The sequence below is a fragment of the Hyla sarda genome, chromosome 3 (genome assembly GCF_029499605.1).
Source record: "Hyla sarda isolate aHylSar1 chromosome 3, aHylSar1.hap1, whole genome shotgun sequence".
NCBI classification, from domain to species: domain Eukaryota; kingdom Metazoa; phylum Chordata; class Amphibia; order Anura; family Hylidae; genus Hyla; species Hyla sarda.
Genome location: NC_079191.1, coordinates 333,972,859 through 333,997,888, shown reverse-complemented (window position 1 = coordinate 333,997,888; position 25,030 = coordinate 333,972,859). Strand labels below are relative to the sequence as shown.

Sequence of the window (25,030 nt, the reverse complement as noted above, 5' to 3'; positions counted from 1 at the left end):
CTAGCAGTGCCATCCTATGCATATTATATATATATATATATATATATATATATATATATATATATATATATACATACTGGAGTGCTGTTGGATTTCATCTTCTATATCTTGTACCCTGGGCCACGGGTTACTGACTGGCACCCACCCTGCACCATTGGGGTTGTGCTACCTTATATATATATATATATATATATATATATATATATATATATATATATATATACATACATACATACATACACACACACAATATATATTGCCATGATACAACTGTGAACAGAACCTAAACCCCTTTAACCATCTGTAGGTTCCTCCTAAATCTAAAGAATATTATAGATTACTAAGCAAGAAGCCCATTCCGTATATAAAAAAAAGGTATTACCACATTATTATAACCAGCATATATGTTTTTGTCATAGAAGCAAATGTACAAATAATCAAAATGTCGGCCAAAACAACTATCTCCTTGACTTCCGTGGTGGCCGTCAGCAAACTGCAGCCTGGTTTATGACTAGTTGACTAGGTTTGGTGATGACATAAAGCTGCCTCATGCATTACCCAGTTGCTTTTATGAATAAGAGGATATCTTCTAATAGGAAACATTTTTATTTAGAACCTAGGTAAAGATCAGGGTTTGGTTGCAGGTTATAAGGGTTTTTCACCAAGTTCCCCTAATTTTCAATGATTAAAGGGGTATTCCAGGCCAAAACTTTTTTTTTATATATCAACTGGCTCCGGAAAGTTAAACAGATTTGTAAATTGCTTCTATTAAAAAATCTTAATCCTTCCAATAGTTATTAGCTTCTGAAGTTGAGTTGTTGTTTTCTGTCTAACTGCTCTCTGATGACTCACGTCCCGGGAGCTGTGCAGTTCCTATGGGGATATTCTCCCATCAAGCACAGCTCCCGGGATGTGACATCATCATTGAGCAGTTAGACAGAAAACTTCAGAAGCTAATAACTATTGGAAGGATTAACAATAGAAGAAATGGAAGACGGCACTCCAGTATTGGTGTCCAAATTCAAGGAAGGTGGTTTATTGATCCCAATAGATACAGAATGATGCAACGTTTCGACCTAACAATAAGGTCTTTATCAAGCACTATTGCACTATTGTTAGGTCGAAACGTTGCATCATTCTGTATGTATTGGGATCAATAAACCACCTTCCTTGAATTTGGACACCAATACCGGAGTGCCGTCTTCCATTTCTTCTATTGGTACGTTTGCCTTGGTCAAGCTTGAGGATGGGCACCCACTAACCCTTGTAAGGGTTTGAACACTGTGCATCTCCCATCTTTTCTCTTGGATATTGGAAGGATTAAGATTTTTTAATAGAAGTAATATAAAAATCTGTTTAAATTTCCGGAGCCAGTTGATATATATAAAAAAAGGTTTTGCCTGGAATACCCCTTTAAATATAACAAGATTTTTTTTCCATTGTACACTATTAATCTACATTAATAAAGATGAGATAAAAATATACAGGAAAAAAAAAAAAACTTTTCTATGTTACCTAAGCAAGGTCATCTTAAAGGGGTTATCCAGCATAAGGTGATTTTAGTACGTACCAGGCAGCCAGTAATGGACATGCTTAGGAAGGATCTACGCTTGTCTTTGGGCTAAATGGCTATGTTGTGAGATTTCCATAATACTGTGGCTAGCTGTTTGTGAACTTGTATTTCCTGTTTGACTTTTCTTTTTTTTTTTTTTACCACAAATCCCACAATGCCATCTTCCTCCCTCCCACATATCAGCCACCCCACCCATTGAAACATAAATGAGCTGCATCCACTCAAATCAGTGTGGTTTTCAATCAGGGTGCCTCCAGCTGTTGTACTAGTAGCAGATTGATCTCTCTCCCACCAAGCGATCACTCCACCCATTGAAGCAGACAGGCTCCCAGTCATCAGCTGACTAGGGAGTCAGGTCTCGGCCGCATTGCAAGCTGGGAAAAATCCGAGACAACAGTCATTTTGTATGCAGGTAAAAATATAAGAATATCACAGAAGAATTGAGAGAAAACCATCACACGCAGGTACAGACACTATATTATGAACTACACTAACCTTACAACCCCTGTAGCATAGTCCAAAAAAAAAATAAAAAATCCTGGAATACCCCTTTAACCTTGTGTCATTGTATTGCATGCCATCTTTTCCACACTCAATGAAGCTTTCTCTGCAATGCAGTACTTGCTATATGCAGTGGGTCTTTGACAACTATGCTACTTCACAATAAAAAAACAAAAAACAAAACAAAAGAGTCTGAACTATGGAAACTATCATCAACGGGTCATCCATTCTACCCGTGTCAAACATAAATGAGCTATGTTATTAGAAACCCCCCTATATGGCTCTTAGTAACTACCGTATGCTAATCCTGTAGACCTCCTGATATAGGCTCTCAAATAAAAACAAACAATTGCCTTTTGCCATAGGAACAGCTCATAAAACTGTCTGCTTGCCTCCCACATCTGGCTGTAACAATCTGGACATGAAGGGTTTATAGGGAAAAGTGATCATGTAACCATGCTGAACAAATGGCACTAGCTCACCTCCCACTGAACTGAGGTCTATTCAGCCCCTGTGGTTTTTGCAGCAAACTGCCTCCTCTGGCTATGAAGTTCATCCTCCATGGACCACAGGAGAAAACTCTTGCAGCAAACTCCCACAAACAAACATGGGGGGTAGTTTAATTGACTTTGAATTGCTTTGGTGGGTGCATTGAGGTGCCAGTGGTTGGCAAATTATTTTGTAAATCTACAGTGGCTAAGACAGATTTCCCTAATATATGGTATTAGAAATCTGATACAGAATCATCTGCTGTTTCATGGGCTATGATGTGGCTGCTATGAGGAACACAATTTTAAATTATTTCTGCGGGATGGCAATCCCTACAAAAATATTGATATTCTTATTTTTGTTCAACACTGTTTGGTATTACTCCTACAATAGTAAAAAAAAGGCTCTTCCGAAACCGCCCCCCCCCCCACCAACCTCATACACATGCAAGTTTCGATAGGGGAGAGGTGAGTAAGAAGCTGCCAGAGACATCCAGAATCAGGCATGTTATAATCCCCCTGCCCAATCCTTCTTTCCCTCGAAATGTGCTTTTAAATGGTCAGCCAATAATACTAAAACCAGTAGGTTTAGCCAACACAAACCTAAAGTGTATGGCCAGTTTTTTCTCTAAACATATTTTATAAGTCATCTGATGTCTCTTTAGATATTAGCTCTTGCCAGTCATAGTCATTGCATGTAAACAACAACATAAAATGACTGCAATTATCAACATTAATGGTAGCTTTCTAACCACTAAGAGAAGTGCAAGCTGGAAAACCTGTCATTGAGGTCCGTGAAAAGGTGACATCTGATGTGTGAAGTCTATATAAAGCCTGTGCAGATAAACAAGACCATTTGGAAGAGGTTAAAGTTCAATATGTATCTACACTAGAAGACCCTGAAAAGGATATACGTTTCATTGACACCTACTGTTGCGTAGTTGGAAGAAAAGGTAGCAAATGAACAGAATAAATATAAATATAATATATATATATATATATATATATATATATATATATATATATATATATATATATATATATACACACACACACATACATACATACACACACACACACACACACACACACACACACAGTCAAGCAAAAACATGGATTCTCAAGCAAGGACACTTTAAAGAGTCAACACTACAGGACACTGATAATGATACATAATGTTAATTGTAAGTTACATAACCAATAAGTGGGTATACGGTACTGGGTATCAGATTCTGCACAACAATGAAATGGGACAGAAACATAGACAGCCCAAGCTGTTTAGATTCTATTGAAAATGTAAATGAAATCGATATATAGAACTGGATGTGTGGATGAACTGGATTCCGTGCGGACATTCCCCCGACAGCCGGCGTTAGGACCGCTGGGAAATGCGCCATCTCATAGACAGCAATGCATTTCCGTGCGGACTCAACAAAAAGAATAGACGTGTATTCTTTCTACGGACTACATAATTGGGTTTTCTGTGCGGAAGAAACAGCTGCTGCGGAAATTCCACAGTGTGCACAGCTCCGGGAAATCCCATTGATATCAATGGGACTCTGCTGCAGCAGAATCTCTGTGCGGAATTCTAATGCAGAATTAGAACATCCGCTGCGGAAATTCCACCATGTGCACAGCTCAGGGAAATACCAATGATATCAGTGGAATTCTGCTGCAGTGGAATCTCTGTGTAGATTTCTAATGCGGAATTCCACACAGAAATTCCATTGTGTGAACATACACTAACTGTTATAAGGAGCTTGGGGGATGAATGAACGTCCATCACTCATAGACTTTTATGTATTTAACTGTCTGTATGTCACCATTTCTCTAACTAACACTTATTCTGTCTATAAGTGTCCAGCTCGGCATCTTAAAACAAGGTCCGTGTCATCACTGAGTAGGCAGATCTATTTAAGAACACTTTGAACTCAAGTAGCTAGAAGGCTTTTGAAGAGACTGGTCTTACAGATTTGTCAGGAGCCCATATAAAGCTGGAACAGCTGAAGTTAGTGCCGATCTATATGGAATAGTTATTACTTTGATGAAATGAATTTACACAACAATGGAAGAACACCTAATTTGCAGGCGCTTCCCAGGTCCTGTAGTAGATTTGTCAAGCAGATTCATTGAATTTGAGCCATTAAACTCAGTGTTAACTTTTATTGTTTTATTTCATTCTAAGGGATGCTTCCTAAACAACAGGTAAATCAGGGCGGTCCCAGTGGCTTCTCCCCCACTCCATAAGCCTTGATTGACAGATTTTGCACTATATCCAGACAGGGAGAGATCAATCAAGGCCTTTAAAGGAGTTATCCAGGAAAAAACTTTGTTTTATATATCAACTGGCTCCAGAAAGTTAAACAGATTTGTAAATTACTTCTATAAAAAAAAAAAACTCAATCCTTTCAGTAGTTATGAGCTGCTGAAGTTGAGTTGTTCTTTTCTGTCTAAGTGCTCTCTGATGACACGTGTCTCGGGAACCGCCCAGTTTAGACACAAATCCCCATAGCAAACCTCTTCTACTCTGTGCAGTTCCCGAGACAAGCAGAGATGTCAGCAGAGAGTACTGTGGCCAGACAGAAAACAACAACTCAACTTCAGCAGCTGATAAGTAATTTACAAATCTTTTTAACTTTCTAGAGCCAGTTGATATATATAAATAAATAAAAGTTTTTTCCTGGAATACCCCTTTAATGGGCATGAAGGAAACAAGCTACCACCCCAATAAATTGTGTTCAGGCAGCATGAATGACAAAAATCTCTCCTACTGACAGATGTCTATATAATCATAATGGTCAAAAAATTATTGATAGCCTATCAACAGCTCCACTGGGTTTTTGTAACACCACTCCCTATAGTATAATGTTTCTTATATTCATTTGTGTTACTGACTTGTGCTGAATTTAAAGAGGTATACTGGGTAATAGTGTTGCTCGCGAATATTCGCATTGATAATTTTATTCGACAATATTCGCGAATATAGCACTATGTATTTGAAATTACGAATATTCATTTTATTTTTATTTTTTTTCACAGAACACATCACAGTGATCATCCCTCTCTGCTTCCAGCTTGTGTGGTGTAAAGAAGGCTCTAATACTACTGTGTGAGACTGGCGTGCGAATTTTCGCATCTGCGAATTGTTGCGTATGCAAATTTCTGCATATGCAAATTTTCGCATTTGCAAATCTTCGCTTATGCTAATTTTTCGCTTATGCAAAAATTAAACACGAATATTACGAATATGCGAATTTAGCGAATATAACGAATATTTGTCCATATATTCGCAAAATATCGCGAATTCGAATATGGCCTATGCCGCTCCACACTACTGGGTAACAAATTTATCTATCTCAGCTGGTGATTGGCTAAGAAGGTTGTCACTCCTGCACATTTCCGAGGGTGGAGGCCACTCTACTCCAAGGACGGGTGAGTGGCCGGGCATCAGAGATCAGACACTCTTCCCTATCCTGTGAATAGTGGATACGTTTTAGTTACCCAGAGTACCCCTTTAATAATAGCATTATTTGTGAAGGAACCCTAATAGTAGAAAAAAGTGTTGTGGTTCACGTCAGTGCCAATATACTACAGTACCTTTCATTATTACCTAAAGATTTGCAAAACGAAGACTACTAATTCCTATTTGCCAACAACATTACCTAGCCGAATAGAAAACAAAGAGCTTAGGTAGGTGGGACTCTGTGTGAATTCAGCCTAAAGCCAATTACAGGTAGCTTTTTGCATCTGTATTAGAGCCGTAACTCATTAGAGTGCTATGGTAATCCAAGTTCAGTTTAGTATAACCACAGGGGTCTGGTTGTAGTGGTTGTAATGACCATGTTAATATGTGACCATATGACAGCCACATGCAGCAAGACTAAAGGCTCATTCACACAAATACTAACACAAACATTTAGGTCCATAGTCCCCCTTTTTTTCTATGTAAAAAATTGGATTGAATCCAGGCTTAAGGGTACGTTCACATGCAGAATTTACGCAGTGTATTTGCAGCAGAAAATCTGCAGCAGATAATCTGCTACCATTAATTTTCAATGGGTTCGAAGGAATATCTGCAAAACTGCCTCTATTGCGGATTTTCTGACGACCCATAGAAGTCAATGGTAGTAAAATCCGCTGCAGATTTTCCACAGCAAATAAGCTGTGGAAATTCCGCAGGTAATCCATCCGTGTGAACGTACCCTAAGGGTGCATTGCCACATGGCGTATTTTGCTGCGTATTTGCTGCTTATTTGGTGCTGCGTATTTTCCTACCCATTGACTTCAACAGAGAAAATAAAATGCGCAGCAGCAAATACGCCGTGTGGGAACGTATCCTTAAGAAGGAAAACTTCACACGTCAGGAAAGTTTTTCTTCCTCTTTAAGGTTAGCAAAAATAAAAATAAATAAATAAATGGAAATCTGACTAAAGCGATAACCATAAGAACAATCCCAGGGGTGAGCCAGATATTTGGCTTTAATTATCTGTCCATTAAGATGTATAACGTCACAATTTAAAGGCACCTGTGAAAAGAATTGGAGTTTTAAAAACATCATAAACCTAGTTTAAATAACAGATGTTCTTAAGGGTAAAACTTTCCTTTGAACTGAATTCCAAAAACCTAAATGGTTTGTTGATCCCCTAATAAAACTGGAGGCAATGGTCGGTGTTAAAAAGCTACAATGTCAGGTCTTATAATAAAGGTCAGGTTAAAGTGAACAGCCACTGTACTCTACCCAAGTGTATGACAAGCAAATGACGTTACTAATAATGTTACAGTGGAATGTTTATTTGGGTTTATATGGGACAAACACAGTAACCAAAAATATGCAGTCCATTTTCATTCTAATGCTTATTGCGATCCACCAAATGTTTTCATCTACAAAAAAAATAAAATAAAAAATTCCCTCTGCACTGCACACTTCAATTACAGATTTTGTATGCTGCAATAATATAACACCTACTGTATTTTTGGCCGTATAAGACGCACTTAGGGGGGAAAAAAGTCGGTGAATACGGCGAATACACCCCTATCGCCGGGACCCGCTGCTAATACAGGACATCACCGATCGCGATGATGCCCTGTATTAACCCTTCAGACGCGACGATCAAAGCTGACCGCCGCGTCTGAAGGGAAAGTGACACTAACCCGGCTGTTCAGTCGGGCTGTTCGGGACCGCCGCGATTTCACCGCGGCGGTCCCGAACAGCCCGACTGAATAGCCGGGTTAGTGCTTACAGGACACCGGGGGGGGACCTTACCTGCCTCCTCGGTGTCTTCTCCGTTCAGGGATCCCCTGTATGGCTGGCGCTCTCCTTCCTCATCATCACGTCGTTGCATATGTGCGTTGGCGTGCATAACGGCGTGATGGCGGCGACGGAGAGCGAGGATACCCGGCCGGCAGCAGAGACGTTCCGGAGCGACGGGGACACGACGACAGCGATGGAGCGACATCCAGGGCAGCGGTGACGGGTCCGGAGCGGCGGGGACACGTGAGTATTACCTCCTATGCAGTGGTCTTCAATCTGCGGACCTCCAGATGTTGCAAAACTACAACTCCCAGCATGCCCGGACAGCCAACGGCTGACCGGGCATGCTGGGAGTTGTAGTTTTGCAACATCTGGAGGGCCGCAGGTTGAAGACCACTATTGGGTTCAAAATCTTTATTTTTTTTGATTTTGCACCTATAAATTGGGTGCGTCTTATACGCCGGTGCTTCCTATAGGGCGAAAAATATGGTATATCCTGCAGTGGGGCCATACGGTGCAACCATTTGCCTCAGAGCATTTTTTTTTCATGAGTACAGAATCCACTGGGGGGGAATGCCATGCTTAAATGCACATTCTATTTCGAAGGTCTTTTCACAGTGGAAACATTTTTTTTAATTAACTGGTGCCAGAAAGTTTAACAGAGGAAGTTGAGTTGTTCTTTCCTGTCTGACCACAGTGCTCTCTGCTGACACCTCTGTCTGTGACAGGAACTATCCAGAGCAGGAGAGGTTTGCTATGGGGATTTGCTCCTGCTCTGGACAGTTCCTGACACAGACAGAGGTGTCAGCAGAGAGCACTGTGGTCAGAAAGAAAGGATATTCAAAAAGAAAAGGCCTTCCTGTGGAGCATACAGCAGCTGATAAGTACAGGAAGGATTAAAGGGGTACTCCACTGGCCGTGTGAGCGCTGCGGGGATCGGCCATGCCCCCTCACTGCAAGTCTATGGGAGGGGTGTGACGGTGGTTACCCCCTCCCATAGACTTGCATTGAGGGGGCGTGACCGACCCCCACAGTGCGCACACAGCATTTGGAAGTAAATGTTCCGAATGCTGGCCAGTGCAGTACTCCTTTATGATTTTTTTATAGAAATAATTTTCAAGTCTGTCTAACTTTCTGGCACCAGTTGATTTGAAAAATGTATTTTCCACCGGAGTACCCCTTTAATGCTGCCCTACAGGGTTGATGCCCATAGGGGAAAATTTGCTAAACTTATAAAAGTTTCTTGCTTAAACAAAAATTGCTACTTTTAGTCTTAGCGTAAAGGAGGTGTGGCCTCCCACGGCTCTTAGCTGCCATAGATTTGGAAGTGAAGCACACAGTCAACCGATGTGCCACGTTTATTATGAGGCCAGTACCTCTTAACAAAATTGAAGCAACTTAAAGGGGTACACCACTGGAAAACATTTTCTTTTAAATCAACAGGTGCCATAAGGTTAAACAGAATTGTAAATTACTTCTATTTAAAGTCTTTCAGTACTTATCAGCTGCTATATACTACAGAGGAAGTTCTTTTCTTTTTGAATTTCCTTTCTATCTGACAACATGCTCTCTGCTGACACCTCTGTTCATTTTAGGAATTTTCCAGAGTAGGAGCAAATCCCCATAGCAAACCTCTCTTGCTCTGGACAATTCCTGACATGGACAGAAGTGTCAGCAGAGAGCATGTTGTCAGACAAAGAAAATTCAAAAAGAAAAAAAGAACTTCCTTTGTAGTAAATATCATCCAAAAAGTACTGGAAGGATTGGGATTTTTTTAAATAGAAGTAATTTACAAATCTGTTTAACTTTCTGGCACCAGTTGATTTAAAAGAAAAAGGTTTTCCAGTGGAGTACCACTTTAAGCTAGCGTAAATCAATTTCCCCCATAGAATTTTCATATACACAGCTCAAAAAAATAAAGGGAACACTCAAACAACACAATGTAACTCCAAGTCAATCACACTTCTGTAAAATCCCACTGTCCACTCAGGAAGCAACACTCATTGACAATCAATTTCACGTGCGGTTGTGAAAAAGGTGGAAATTATAGGCAATTAGCAAGATACCCCCAATAAAGGAGTGGTTCTGCAGATGGTGACCACAGACCACTTCTAAGTTCCTATGCTTCCTGGCTGATGTTTTGGTCACTTTTTAATGCTGACGGTGCTTTCACTCTAGTGGTAGCATGAGACGTAGTCTACAACCTACACAAGTGGCTAAAGGTAGTGCAGCTCATCCAGGATGGTACATCAATGCGAGCTGTGGCAAAAAGGTTTGCCGAGTCTGTCAGAGTAGTGTCCAAAGCATAGAGGCGCAACCAGGAGACAGGCCAGTACATCAGGAGACGTGGAGGAGGCTGTAGGAAGGCAACAACCCAGCAGCAGGACCGCTACCTCTGCCTTTGTGCAAGAAGGAGCATCAGCAGCACTGCCAGAGTCCTGCAAAATTACTTCCAGCAGGCCACAAATGTGCATGTGTTCACTCAAACATTCAGAAACAGACTCCATGAGGGTGGTATGGGGGCCCGACCTCCACAGGTGGGAGTTGTGCTTATAGCCCAACACCGTGCAGGACGTTTGGCATTTGCCAGAGAACAACAAGATTAGCAAATTCACCACTGGCGACCTGTGCTCTTCACAGATGAAAGCAGGTTTACACTGAACACAAGTAACAGATGTGACAGAGTCTGGAGACGCCATGGAGAACGTTCTGCTGCCTGCAACATCATCCAGCATGACCAGTTTTGCAGTGGTTCAGTAATGGTGTGGGGTGGCATTTCTTTGGGCTGCCACACAGCCCTCCATGTGCTTGCCAGAGGTAGCCTGACTGCCATTAGGTACAGAGATGGGATCCTCAGACCCCTTGTGAGATCATATGCTGATGCGGTTGGCCCCGGGTTCCTCCTAATGCAAAACAATGCTAGACCTCATGTGGCTGGAGTGTGTCAGCAGTTCCTGCAAGAGGAAGGCATTGATGCTATGGACTGGCCCACCCGTTCCCCAGACCTGAATCCGATTGAGCACATCTGGGACATTATGTCTCGCTCCATCCACCAACGCCACGTTGACCACAGACTGTCCAGGAGCCACCTCATCAGGAGCATGCCCAGGCATTGTAGGGAGGTCACATGGGCACGTGGAGGCCACACAAACTACTGAGCCTCATTTTGACTTGTTTTAAAGGACATTACATCAAAGTTGGATCAGCCTGTAGTGTGGTTTTCCACTGTGATTTTGAGTGTGACTCCATATCCAGACATCCATGTGTTGATAAATTTGATTTCCAATGATCATTTGTGTGTGATTTTGTAGTCAGCACATTCAACTATGTAAAGACGAAAGTATTTCATACGATTAGTTCATTCATTTAGATCTAGGATGTGTTATCTTCGTGTTCCCTTTATTTTTTTGAGCAGAGTACATGATCCCTTTTGGTGCCTATACACCTTATACTAAAATCATCCAAAAGCACTCCTACAGGTGGGTTTGGCTGCCTAATGAGTATGGGGGCCTCCTGACCTCCTACCAACATTATCTGGTGGGCATGTTGGATTTTTGCCATCTGACCCTTTTGTTCTCAGAGGGATAAATCACTACCAGAGCAGTCTGTTTCTTACCCCTTTCTTTCCCAGAAATAAACAAGTTCCACCATGCTGTACGTTCATATTTGTGGGGAAGTTGGGAAAGATAACAGTCAGATGTAAATGTATGGGGCCATTTAGATGTCAGTCATACAATATAATGGTTTCACAGTAAAGACAAGACAGTTGCCAAACAAGATTGCTCTTTCTGCTATCTATTTACCTATGTTAATGAAATCTAATGATTTACTCAGTAGTAGGATAATTTCAAGCAAGGGCCCCCAAATCTAGTGGCAACAATAATAAAAGTCCTTTCCTCAGAAAAAGATTTTTTGCTGCTAAAGAATATAGAGAGCGAACTTACACCTGACAGATTTGCTATTGAGAATTTAGTTTTATAAGTTCAATCAGTTCTTTTATCTAAATGGTGTTTCGAAAGCGAGCACATGGTTATTTGCAAGCCTTAGTCACATGACAGGGGAAATAGCTGACATTTCAGTAACAAATCTGCTGTGTATGAATTTACCCTTATATAAAGAAAGCCCTTTTCAAGAACAAATTGGGTCCAACATGTGGCACCCCTACCAATCACCTGCTTAAAAAGGGCCAGGGTGCTTGGGCGAGCACTACGGCCTCTTCAATGTTTACTTCTTCTTGTCTTTCCATCACTGGTTCACCAGTAGGAAGAGTGTAAGGTACTGCAGCATTGTCCTCTTCAGTTCACATTGCCATTGTGCTTCATCTCATTCTAGGTCCGTTCGGCTCTTTTTTCTTGCACCAGATGGCCCCAAAATGGGTCAGAGCTCAACTGACTCCACCAAGTCACCATCAGGTCCCAATGGATCCCATTGATTAGAATGTGGTCTGCTGAGGATATGGTAACTTACCAGAGATAAATAGTGCATGCACTATTTTTTTTCCTGTTAAACTCCCGTTGTTCTGATGGACTTGCCAATGGGGCTCCATATAACAAAGCCCTTCGGCAATGTGAACTATGTATAGTGTGGTGATACAAAGCTGCACTTCCCTTTAAAACAGCTGTTTGACAGGAGCGCCAGGAGTTAAACCCCTAGTGAGTTAATACTGATCGCCTATCCTGTATCTAAACCTAGGATCTATAATGCTTTCAATTTGGGTCATCAAACCCATGGCCAGGCCTGCGCTTGTGGCCATAATGCAAAAAATGCAGCCAGATTGTCCAGAAACTGGCAGACAGACTGTTGGCACCCCACCCCCTGTCCCTTATCCCCAGCTATGCCCCTGTCAAGTAGTATGCATAGGACATATTCCATATCTATGGGCCTAGGTGTAATAAAGTTAATACACCCCCCCCCAGATCAAAGACTAAACGATGTACTTCAGACTGCATCAGCTTACTTCATGGTGGTTCACAATTGCTTCCAGAAAGAAAAGAAGGGAACGGAAAACACGGGCAACTTATGTAAAAAATATTAAAGCACAGTTAAATTCTGAATAATTAAGATAAGGGGCATAGAAGGCACATGACAGTATAGATGTAATGCAAGCATGAGATCTACAGTACACTATGAATAGGACTGTGTTAATAATATACTGTATAAAGATAAACATCAAGATATACTGCAGCCTCTGTCCGGATAGCACTAAACATAGGGAACACAAGACCACCAAGCAGCAGGCCTGGGTGAAAAGGACACCCACCCTTTAACACTCAATCCATACAGTGTCTAAACAAAGCTATCATAGTGAAGTCATATGCTAAAAATAGGGGTATACAGAGCATAAAAACAATGAAAAACAAGCAATAAAGAGATTAACAGGCGGCACAACCTAGCACCATCTTAGCAGACCTCTATAAAATGTGATATAAAAACCAGTGTCAGCCAGGACAAGTGTCAAGAGGGTGTTGGACAGACACAAGTGGCAAGCTGTTAACTCTTTTATAGCCCAGCTGAAGTGGTCATTTAACAGTTTCTCCTCTACGTAGCTGTGATGCAGATGACAAAAAAAAATATATATATATCTCCCCTACTAAATCTATATTCAGATAAGAAACATAGTTTAGGTTTAGTTGCACTTCACAGGTAATTACTTTATTATTCACTATTCCAGTAGGATCTATATTGTCTTTATACATTACAGTAAAATAAGGACCATTGAACATATTGCCCAAGCAGGTCATAGAGATGCAAATGAACAGCAATGTTCCTGCTAACGTTTCTAATTGAAACCCGGCGGGAGGTTCTGATGTCTCAGGGAAGCTGCACAAGCCACATAAACCTTCAATGCCTTAACAAATAAGTAACATTCCCTACAAAAGAGCATTACAAGTAATCTTTAAACAATAAAAAAAAATTAGGCACAAAAGCCTCCAGAACATGTCCCGGCAGAGCAAATTTTATAAACAGGAGGAAAATCTTATTTCATTAAAAAAAAAAAAAAAAAAAAAAAAAAAAAAAAAAACCACAACAACAATACAACATAAAACAAATATTTCATTTCAAAATTAAAAAGTATAACAGAAATCAAACAATGCAAAATTAAACAGAAAAAGTAACAGAATCCAATGTAACAACTAGATTACCCCACTACAGCAAGGAATACTCACCTGTAGGCATTTTGGTGTCAGATCCAGTAAAGGGATCCACTCACAGGGGCATATCCTTGTATTGTGTCTATATAGAGCTATGTATCAACTGGCTCGGCCATAAGAGTTTCATAGTAAAACAAAGTCAATTTCAGCATTCCACAAGGGTTTTATAAAGGCTGTCTTCTCAGCTTTCTGCAGACCCACACAGGCAAATCCCCCTGGAGGAACTCTTCACAAGACAAGCAGAAACCATATGAGTGGTAAAAAGATACCCAACCTGTTTGAGATTGTAAAAGTGAATAGCCTCCCCTCCCCCGGCCTATCCCTCCCACCACTAAGAAAAGCTGCCAGTTTCCAATCAGTCTCTCTCGCCCAATGCAGACATATTTACAGCTACCCAGGAACTTTTCTAAGAGATGAACAATGCTGCACATTGAGCTGTGAGATGCAAAGTGCAGCGAAGGCTTGAAGGCCCAGCCAATGGTATTTTGTCGGAGGGCCCGGGCCTATGACAACAGCCATTAGGCGACATGCTCACTTTTCAAACCATAATCTCTGTGGAAACCGCTCTCTGCCATTGTTCCAGCACAAAGCGACACATGTTAAATAGGGAAGGGTTCACTCGATTGTTCTGTCTTTTTCTTCTCCACTCAATACTTGAAAAAAGGAATTCCATTTTAATGGTTAAAAAATGCGCTTCATCCTGAAAAGGTGGACAGGGCTCCTTAAAATAATGCAGATCTGCTAAGCAATGGTTTCCCTGAGAATTAATAGCTAACATACAGTAAGTGTCAGTAAAGGTTATTAGCTCTCGTCCTTAGGCTGTGTTCACACGATGCAGTTTTTCGGTGTTTTTTATGCCTTTTTCTACAATTTTGCAGTGATTTTGGTGCAATTGCTGTAAAATAACCAGGTTACATTCACTGCTACGTGACATTACCATGTACTTTTTTGAATGACTACTGCTCCCCACTGAGCTGAACTATAATCCCTATGGGTATCACAAGGTTAGCTTCACATGGTAGTATTTGGCTATGTTTTTGGTTCCTCTTCCTTTTTTGCTGCACAAATAATGAGCTAAATATTGCCATGTGAAACCACCCACAGGGCTATTGCACAGAGGGGGACATTTACTATTGCATATTTGCCATTTTTGTGGCGGCTAAAAGGTGCATCTTTGGGCGCTGTGTTTTCGTGCGTCTTTTTGCTGCGCCTTTTTTATATATGCCCTTTTTTTAAAACTGACTGAAATCCATCTGTGGGCACTTTCAGAAGCGGCGGACGCTATTTATTATTTGTGCTTTTTGGCAAAAGGGCGCATAAAAGGGTGCATCGACCTTAAACAAGCCACATATTCATTCCATGTTGAGGCAACCTTTTCAGCAAAAGCTGAGGTAAAATTCAGAAGGTGCCATATTTATTGCCATATTTATTATGACAAGACAGCCAAAATAGGCACTACAAATTCAGTCAGGAAAAATGGCATCGTACAGGCAACATTGATAAATGGTATTCAGCCTCCCATTGGGGGAGATTTATCAAAACCTGTCCAGAGGAAAAAATGCCCAGTTGCCCATAGCAACCAATCAGATCGCTTCTTTCATTTTTAACAAGGCCTCGGCAAAATGAAAGAACCGATCTGATTGGTTGCTATGGGCAACTGGTCAACTTTTCCTTTAGTTTAATAGAATATCTGCAACTCTGTTCAAACAGAATAATTTCAATGTGGAAATTGCCATCACGGATCCAAATTCCTTTGGGGAAATTGACTTGTAAATTCTTCAGTCAAGGGGAAATTTGTATTTCCGCTCTGAATTGTGTGCTTAAGGGCATGTTCACACTACGGATATGTCGCTGAATCTCTGCTCGCGGAATTAAGCGAGCTGAGTTTCAGCCTGGCAGCCGGCGGCGGTGGTAGAACCGCGCAGCACTGCGCCGTCACCATTGATGGCTATGCAGTACTCGTGAACTTCCGCGCAAAGAATGACCATGTTCTTTCTTTAGCTGAACAATTTCAGCGACGGAATTGTCCGCCGCTGAAATCCCGCAGTGTGAAGGGGTCTCGGGGAAGACCCATTTACACTGATGTTAACATTCACTGTGCGGAATTCCACTCACGGAATTCCGCAGTGTGAACATACCCTAATAAGTGCCAATCCCGATTAATTCCTGCTTCATTTTAGCATTTAAGGAAGGATATTGTGGGATTTATTAAAACATGTGCAGAGGAAAAGTTGGCCAGTTGCCCATAGCAACCAATCAGATTGCTTCTTTAATTTTTAAACGGACCTCTGAAAAATGAAAGAAGTGATCTGATTGGTTTCCTGTGTAAACATACCCAAAGGCCATGTTCACATGGCGAAATTTACGATCAGAAAAATTTTGCTCGGAAATTGCAATGCAGCAGAGTCCTAATGTTTTCAATAAGATTCTGCTGCTCTGTGCACGTGGTGGAATATCCGTGGTGGGAACATCTGCTGTGGAAATCCCAATTTTGGCCTCTACAGAAAGAATTTACTTGTCAATTCTTTCTGTGCAATCTGCTCGGAATTGCATTGCCGTCTATGGAGACAGCGCATTTGCGAGCGGTCCTGTTTGCAGAATGTCTGCTGGAAATTTTCTGGGTGGACATTCCGCAAAAATTGCGCCGTGTGAACATGGAATTAGACTATAATAGGTCTATTAAACTCAATAGACAGGCCCAGCTCTGAACTGACATACATGTGACCCCCGTTTTGCAAGACAATTTTGTTAATAGACAATGTTAAATATGTCACACAGCTGCGACCAAAAAGTCACACCCCAGTCCAATTTGCTACACCCCATTTGAAAGAAAAAAAAAATCCTAAGTATCTGTCTCATCTTTCTGTCACATATTGGGCATGTCTCCTGCTGTTTTAAAGCTGCATTCATTCATCAGGCTACTACTTAAAGGGGTACTCCGGTGAAAACCTTTTTTCTTTTAAAACAACTGGTGGCAGAAAGTTAAACATATTTGTAAATTACTTCTATTAAAAAATCTTAATCCTTTCTGTACTTATTAGCTGCTGAATACTACAGAGGAAATTCTTTTCTTTTTGGAATGCTCTCTGATGATATCACGAGCACAGTTCTCTCTGCTGACGTTATTATAATAACAACACTTTATTTATTGTTGTCCTTAGTGGGATTTGAACCCAAGGCCCCAGCACTGCAAGGCAACAGTGCTAACCACTGAGCCACCATGCTGCCCTTAGCATACATCTGCTATGCATGATTGCTAAAATGGACAGAGATGTCAGCAGAGAGCACTGTGCTCGTAATGTCAACAGTGTTCCAAAAGGAAAGGAATTTCTTCTGGAGCATTCAGCAGCTAATAAGTACTGGAAGGATTAAGATTTTTTAATAGAAGTAATTTACAAATATGTTTAACTTTCTGCCACCAGTTGATTTAAAAGAAAAAAGGTTTTCACCGGAGTACCCCTTTAAAGCAGTGATTTCCAACCAGGGTGCCTCCAGCTGTTGCGAAACTACAACTTCCAGCATGCCCGGACAGCCGAAGGCTGTCCGGGCATGCTGGGAGTTGTAGATTCGCAACAACTGGAGGCACCCTGGTTTGGAAACACTGTCCGGGCATGCTGGGAGTTGTAGTTTCACAACAGCTGAAGGCACCCTGGTTTGGAAACCCTGTCCGAGCTTACTGGTAGTTGTAGTTTCGCAACAGCTGAAGGCACCCTGGTTTGGAAACACTATGGGATATTTATCAATACCTGTGCAGAGTAAATGTTGCCCAGTTGCCCATAGCAACCAATCAGATCGCTTCTTTCATTTTTCAAAGGCCTTGTTAAAAATGAAAGAAGCAATCTGATTGGTTGCTATGGGCAACTGCACCACTTTTCCTCTACACTGGTTTTGATGAATCTCCCCCACTGTCCGGGCTTGCTGGTAGTTGAAGTCTTGAAACAGCTGGAGGCAGCCTGGTGTGGAAACACTGACTTAAAGTCTTGCATGTCCTTCCTGTTGGCAATTAAGTGGTACTACAATTAGACAGAAAGATGGAAACCTAACACCTCGCAGTTTGGATATTGTTCTCTTTGTCGTTTCTACCATAGAAATATATTAATTTATATTTCTTTTTGAGGCTGCTCTTATTTCTGTACAGTATTTAGGATGTTGGCATCAAATTGTCAGCAGGATGTTTCCCTGTGTAATCCAAGCCAGGCTGATTAGTCGCAGGGAATGTTTTCCTTTGTACTTGGCACAAGAGGATAAGGGAAGGACACTTTCCCTTTAAGTAAGTCATTATTCGGAGAAGATCAACTGACCATAAGGAAGAAAACAAGGAAATCAGGGTCAAGTAATGAGTAAGTAAAATAATGGCTAAAAAAGTGTAAACGAGTTGGATGTACCTATTTTATATATAAGTAGGTGGTAGGTTAATTTTTCACTTATTTGTAATAAAAATATTTGGTATCGCCACGTGCATAAATGTCCGAACTATCAACATACGATGTTAATGATCCCGTACGGTGAACGGCGTAAAGGTAAAAAATAAAAACAGTCCAAAAATGCTGCTTTTTAGTCACATTTTATTCCTAAAAATGATCAAAAAGTTTTATATACCGCCCTATATACAGAAAAACTAAAAAGTTATAGGTGGTCAAAATAGGGCAATTTTAGATTACTGATTTTGTACAAAAAGTTTTTGATTTTTTTAAAGCGGTACAAAAATATAAAAGTATCTAGCCATGGTATGATTTTAATCGTATTGACCCACAGAATAAAGAACACCTGTCATTTTTACCGTAAAGTGTACAGTGTGAAAAAGAAACCCTCCAAAATGTGCAAAATTGTGTTTTTCATTTCAATTTCCTCTCTAAAAATTTTTTTGGGGGGTTCGCCGTACATTTTATGGTAAAATGAAAGGTTTCATTACAAAGTACAATTGGTCAAGCAAAAAACAAGCCCTTATATTGGTCTGTAGATGGAAATATAAAAGTTATGGATTTTAGAAGGCGAGGAGGAAAAAACGAAAAAGCAAAAATAAAATTGGCTTGGTCCTTAAGGGGTTAAAAAGGCCTCTGAGAAATGAAAGAAGTGATCTGATTGGTTGCTATGGGCAACGTGTCATCTGCATAGTATATTAGCTTCATGGTTGCAAACAGCCATGGACCTCCACTCAAGTTTCGAAACTGTTTTATTGAGAAAAATATCCAAAAATGTTGTTGCATACAGTTAAGGTAACATAGTAACATAGTTCATAAGGTTGAAAAAAGACCAGAGTCCATCAAGTTCAACCTATAACTGTTTAGAGTGTATTCACATATACAGTATCCTTCGCATATTTCATGCGCAGGATTTAAAGCTGCAGATTTGAAGCTGTGTTCCGTCATTTAGTTTACATTGAAATCTGCAGCTTCAAATCCTTAGCTGCAGGATACTGTACATGTAAATACACCCTTAACCTGTTTTTTGCCCTAAAACAACTATTTAACATTTTCGGGGGGGGGTCAGGGGAAGTGAGTAGTTTCACAAATTTTCAATACTGGATGTTGGTCTTACCATTTTTCTAAGAGCAGGAAAATAAAACTAATTTATTAGTCAGCCAGACTCAAAAAAAAAATAGCCAAACAGTGTCTGTGATGGGGGAGAACATTATCTGTGATGGGGGAAAACATTGTCTGTGATGGGGAGAACATTGGGGGGTATGTATCAATAATGGTGTAGCAATGTGTGATTTTATGTATGTTTTTTTGCGTCAAATGGAGCATATTTGCGCCAAAATTATCAATTGTCGTACGCAAGTTTGTAATTTTGGCACAACCCCAGAATTCCAGGCAGTAAATCTGAGTTTGGGACATTCTATTGTTGTAGCTATTTTCTCTGTCACTTTATTCATGGTGTAGATTTGCGCCTAAATGAAGGTATTTGCACCTAAACTTGTGCCAAATCGAAAAGTCGCAATTAATGAATTCCAGACCAAAGAATGATTGTAACTGAAATCACGACTAACAAAGTGAAATCAGTGATTTTGTTCTAAACCATTTGGCGCAATTGTTTGTCGCAAAAAGTGACATAAAAGGAAATTTGTGACAAATCACAATCAAAAAAACGGTAAAATCCTTCATACATACCCCCCATTATCTGTCATGGGGTAGAGCATTAGCTGGGATGGGGGGAGAATATTATAGGTGATGAGGGGGACATTAAGGGAGATTTATAAAAACCTGTGCAAAGGAAAAGTTACCCAGTTTCCCATAGCAACCAATCAGATTGCTTCTTTCATTTTGGAGAGGCCTTGTTCAAAATGAAAGAAATGACCTGATTGGTTGCTATGGGCAACTGGGCAACTTTTCCTCTGGAAAGGTTTTGATAAATCTACCCCAATATCTGTCATGAGGGAGAGAACATTTTGGGGGAGAGCATTATCTGTGATGGGGGAGAGCATTATCTGTGATGGGAGAGAGTTTTAGTTGTGATGGGGAGAACATTATCTGTTATAGGGGAGAACATTATCTGTGATGGGGGAGAACATTATCTGTGATGGGAGAGAGTTTTAGTTGTGATGGGGAGAACATTATCTGTGATGGGGGAGAGCATTATCTGTTATGGAAGAAAGCTTTAGCTGTGATGGGGAGAACATTATCTGTTATAGGGGAGAACATTATCTGTGATGGGGAGAGCATTATCTGTGATGGGGAAAACATTGTCTGTGATGGGGAGAGAACATAATCTGTGATTGGGGGGAGAATGTTATCTGTGATGGGGAGAGCATTATCTGTGATGGGGAGAACATTATCTGTGATAGGGATAATATTATCGGTGATGGGGAGAACATTATCTGTGATGAGGGAGAACATTATCCGTGATGGGGAGACCAGTAGGTGTGATGGGGGAGAACATTAGGTGTGATGGGGGAGGGCATTAGCTGTGATGGGGGAAAATATTATCAGTGATGGGGGAGAACATTATCTGTAATGAAGGAGAGAACATTATCTGTGATTGGGGAGACCATTAGGTGTGATGCGGGAGAACATTATCTGTGATGGGGGAGACCATTATCTTTGATAAGGGAGAGAACATTATCTGTGATGGGGGAGAATATTATCGTGATGGGGGAGAACATTATCTTTGATGAGGGAGAGAACATTATCTGTGATGGGGGAGACCATTAGGTGTGATGGGGAGAACATTATCTGAGATGGGGGAGACCATTAGGTGTGATGGGGGAGAACATTATCTGTGATGGGGGAGAGCATTAGCTGTGATGGGGGAGAATATTTTCAGTGATGGGGGAGAACATTAATATAAATCAGATAGATAAATGTAAGTTAAAGGGGTACTATGGTGGAAAACTATTGTTTGTGTGTTTTTTAAATCATCTGGTGACAGAAATTATACAGATTTGTAAATTACTTGTATTAAAAACTCTTGTAAAGAAGATCCTACAAAGATTCTCAGATTTCTTTTATGAAGGTCTTAATGTTATATAGTTTGAATGCCTTGTTATTAACAGATTTATCATTATAATAGCTCATATTCTTTATCCCCTTTTTTTTCTGGGAAAAATAAGACAGCTTTGTAAAAACGAAAAACAAAACCTGTTTGTCTTTTCCCCCAGTTATTTCTAGTCATTCCCATTTGAAATTTGGACCTGGAACATAATTAAAAAATTTTTTTTTTCCAGTAGTGTTTCTATTGGAATGACAGAATTTACTTCTGGAACAAATGGGCTAGATACATATCTAAGAAAAAAAAAAAAAAAATATATATATATATATATATATATATATATAAGTGCTTTCAGGGTGAAGCTTTATCTTCATGTCAAATAATAGAATATACAGCACAGTTAATGCTGACAAGGTTATATTATAAGCAAGACTCAGGACAAGGAGCTTATGCTCCATTGAGCTTGTTCTTCGACCATATGGTGCCTCCGATTACACTGCAAGAATGTTTTGCTTTGTGTCACTTAGCTGAATAAGCCTTCTATAAACATTCTGGAGTATGGAAAGGTGAACGGTGGAGTCGGCCTTCATTTGGTGACAGCACTTGGAGCACATGCTCTATGTCACATACTCTCTAAGATAATGTGACCACCCACTTTCCCATCTTTAAATTGTGTATTCACAAGTAACACTGTCTGAAAGCATGGCTACAATAATACAGAGAATGAGTATGGAAATATGTTTCCTAGCACTCCTCATTGAGACTACATTATGACTATAAATCATGTATAGTGTTGTATATAAGAATACTATTAGGATGGTCAAGTTAGGCTTTTTAAGGCTGGACATGGATGCCTTTGTTCTTTAGATTGGTGGGGATCCCAGCATCCAGACCCTTACACTTTTATGGCAACTGACGTGTCACCTTTCAGTAACAGAGCACACGCAAGGCTATTCTTATTAACTACTATTCCTATTAAGCAAATAATGAAGAAGAACAAAGGCTGCTAAAAAAGCTCACACTGCAACATCTGTTTTCTGACCATTCACTCGCCATAGAACTAATCCTTACATGGAATTCTATCTATGCTCTGTCAGTTTTCTCTGACCTTGTAAATGTCAGGATACTATCACTTAATCTATACTAAGAAATGTTATGGTAACTCTTAGATTAAACTTATATGGCTGTATAGAACCCAATGCAAATTGCATAAATTACAATGTTTATAAAAAAAATATATATTTGACTAATATTCAAACAGTTTACATCTACATATAATTTAAATTGAAGGTCAGTGTGACGAAACGTGGGTTGGAGTGGCGGCATCCCGTTCCCTGCATCTCTTTTGTAACCACCACGGCCCTGTGTGGGTTATATTCTATTGCCATATTCTATTGCTATTCACTTCTCTCTGCACTTTATCTGGATATTTCATGTGAATACCAACATGTAGCACCTTATTCCAACTTGCACTTTATGTATTTATACCTCACCGGATTGTTACTTCCTTTTTATGTCGACTGGTGCCCATGTTTATGTATTTTATATACCATAACAGTATGTGCTATGCCGCTTGATTTACATCCTCGATGCAGTGTGTCCGTCGATGACGCATATTTTTGATTTATTGTTTCCCTCTCTATGTGTTTGGTTTTAATGTATATCAAAAAACTCATTGTTTTTATATCTCTATGAATGACTCAATTTGCTTTTGCTCTTTGGTTTATATTTATACTCTGTCTGATATTACTTGTGGGCAGTAGTTCTCTTTGCGCTACACACCAATTATTCCTACCTCTTGTCTGTTTTTTGCTCTCATCTAATTTAAATTTTTATATTCTATAAAATCCTAAAGTTTCAGTTTTGACTGCAGTTTTGGTCTATATGGACATAGGGGGAAATTTTTATCAAGGTATTTAGGCCCCTTTTACACTGCCGGTGGTGCCCGGCAGTGCTGCGGGAGAAAAATTACAGCATGTGCCGTCTTTTTCTCCCACTATTCATAAGGGGTCCCGGCGGCCCCCATAATAGTAAAAGGGAGCCGCCAGGACCCGTTGTCTGCCATTGCTCCCTGCTCCCTGAAAATTGCCGTTAAAGCTCAAAAGTGACTTTGATGGCCATTCTCGACGGGGAGCAACGGCAGTGTGAAAGAAGCCTTACACAGGTTTTTGTGTATAATTTGTTGCAAAAATTACACATTTGTGACCTTTTGTGGGACTTTTAGTGGTACGCCGGCATGCCCGATTTCTCACTGAACAGGTGTTTTACACAAAATCTGCATTTTACTTAGCAGTAGTCAGTGATTTACAACGTGCGACTTTTCTAAAAAAAAAAAAAAAAAAAAAAATGCAGATTTGTTGCACAGCCTTCAATTACTCAAAAATTCTACACCAGAACAGACCTGGCTTACAAAACTGGCTTTCAAAATGTGGAAATGTGGGGTGGAAAAAGTCTCTTAAAGGGGAACTCTGGTGGAAACAAGTGGAAAACAAATGTTTTTTAAATCAACTGCTGCCAGAAAGTTATACAAATTTGTAAATGACTTCTATTTTATAATCTTAATCCTTCCAGTTCTTATCAGCTGCTGTATACTACAGAGAAAATTGCGCAGTTCTTTCCAGTCTGACCATAGTGCTCTCTGCTGACACCTCTGCCCGTTTCAGCAACTGTCCAGATTAGAAGCAAATCCCCATAGAAAACCTCTCCTGCTCTTGACAGTTCATGACATGGACAGAGGTGTCAGCAGAGAGCACTGTGGTCAGACTGATGTCACGATGCCGGCTGGCAGGTAGTGGACCCTCTGTGCCAGAGAGGGATTGGCGTGGACCGTGCTAGTGGACCGGTTCTAAGCCACTACTGGTTTTCACCAGAGCCCGCCGCAAAGCGGGATGGTCTTGCTGCGGCGGTAGTGACCAGGTCGTATCCACTAGCAACGGCTCACCTCTCTGGCTGCTGAAGATAGGCGCGGTACAAGGGAGTAGGCAGAAGCAAGGTCGGACGTAGCAGAAGGTCGGGGCAGGCAGCAAGGATCGTAGTCAGGGGCAACGGCAGAAGGTCTGGAAACACAGGCAAGGGACACACAAGGAACGCTTTCACTGGCACTAAGGCAACAAGATCCGGCAAGGGAGTGCAAGGGAAGTGAGGTAATATAGGGAGTGCACAGGTGATAACTCTAATTGGAACCACTGCGCCAATCAGCGGCGCAGTGGCCCTTTAAATCGCAGAGACCCGGCGCGCGCGCGCCCTAGGGAGCGGGGCCGCGCGCGCCGGGACAGAACAGACGGGGAGCGAGTCAGGTAGGAGAGCCGGGGTGCGCATCGCGAGCGGGCGCTACCCGCATCGCGAATCGCATCCCGGCTAGCAGCAGGATCGCAGCGCCCCGGGTCAGAGGACGTGACCGGGGCGCTGCAGCGGAGGAGGTGAAGCGAGCGCTCCGGGGAGGAGCGGGAACCCGGAGCGCTCGGCGTAACAGTACCCCCCCCCTTGGGTCTCCCCCTCTTCTTGGAGCCTGAGAACCTGAGGAGCAGACTTTTGTCAAGGATGTTGTCCTCAGGTTCCCAGGATCTCTCTTCAGGACCACAACCCTCCCAGTCTACTAAAAAAAAATTTTTTCCTCTGACCTTTTTGGCAGCCAAAA

The 25,030-nt window shown here is 41.0% G+C and overlaps 1 protein-coding gene and 1 long non-coding RNA gene across 11 annotated transcripts in view; one reads left to right on the top strand and one right to left on the bottom strand.

Annotated features, from left to right (window-relative positions):
• Positions 1–25,030, bottom strand: part of PLEKHG1 (pleckstrin homology and RhoGEF domain containing G1) — a 247,112-nt gene that overhangs the window by 76,156 nt on the left and 145,926 nt on the right. Inside the window, exon 1 of one of the 10 annotated variants that reach the window (XM_056567345.1) lies at positions 17,643–17,661. The exons of 8 other annotated variants lie outside the window; for them this stretch is intronic. Coding sequence is in view for 1 of the 2 variants with exons in the window: in XM_056567341.1 (XP_056423316.1) it covers positions 13,981–13,990 (10 nt within the window). In the remaining variant the exon portion in view is untranslated. Of the gene's footprint in view, positions 1–13,980; positions 14,214–17,642; positions 17,662–25,030 lie in introns of those variants that run through there. One more of the 10 variants, XM_056567341.1, reaches the window with a different exon arrangement.
• LOC130362588 (uncharacterized) overlaps positions 17,857–25,030 on the top strand; it is a 47,910-nt gene continuing 40,736 nt past the window's right edge. Inside the window, exon 1 of the long non-coding RNA XR_008891480.1 lies at positions 17,857–18,305. This is a non-coding gene — a long non-coding RNA (uncharacterized LOC130362588). The remainder of the gene's footprint in view (positions 18,306–25,030) is intronic.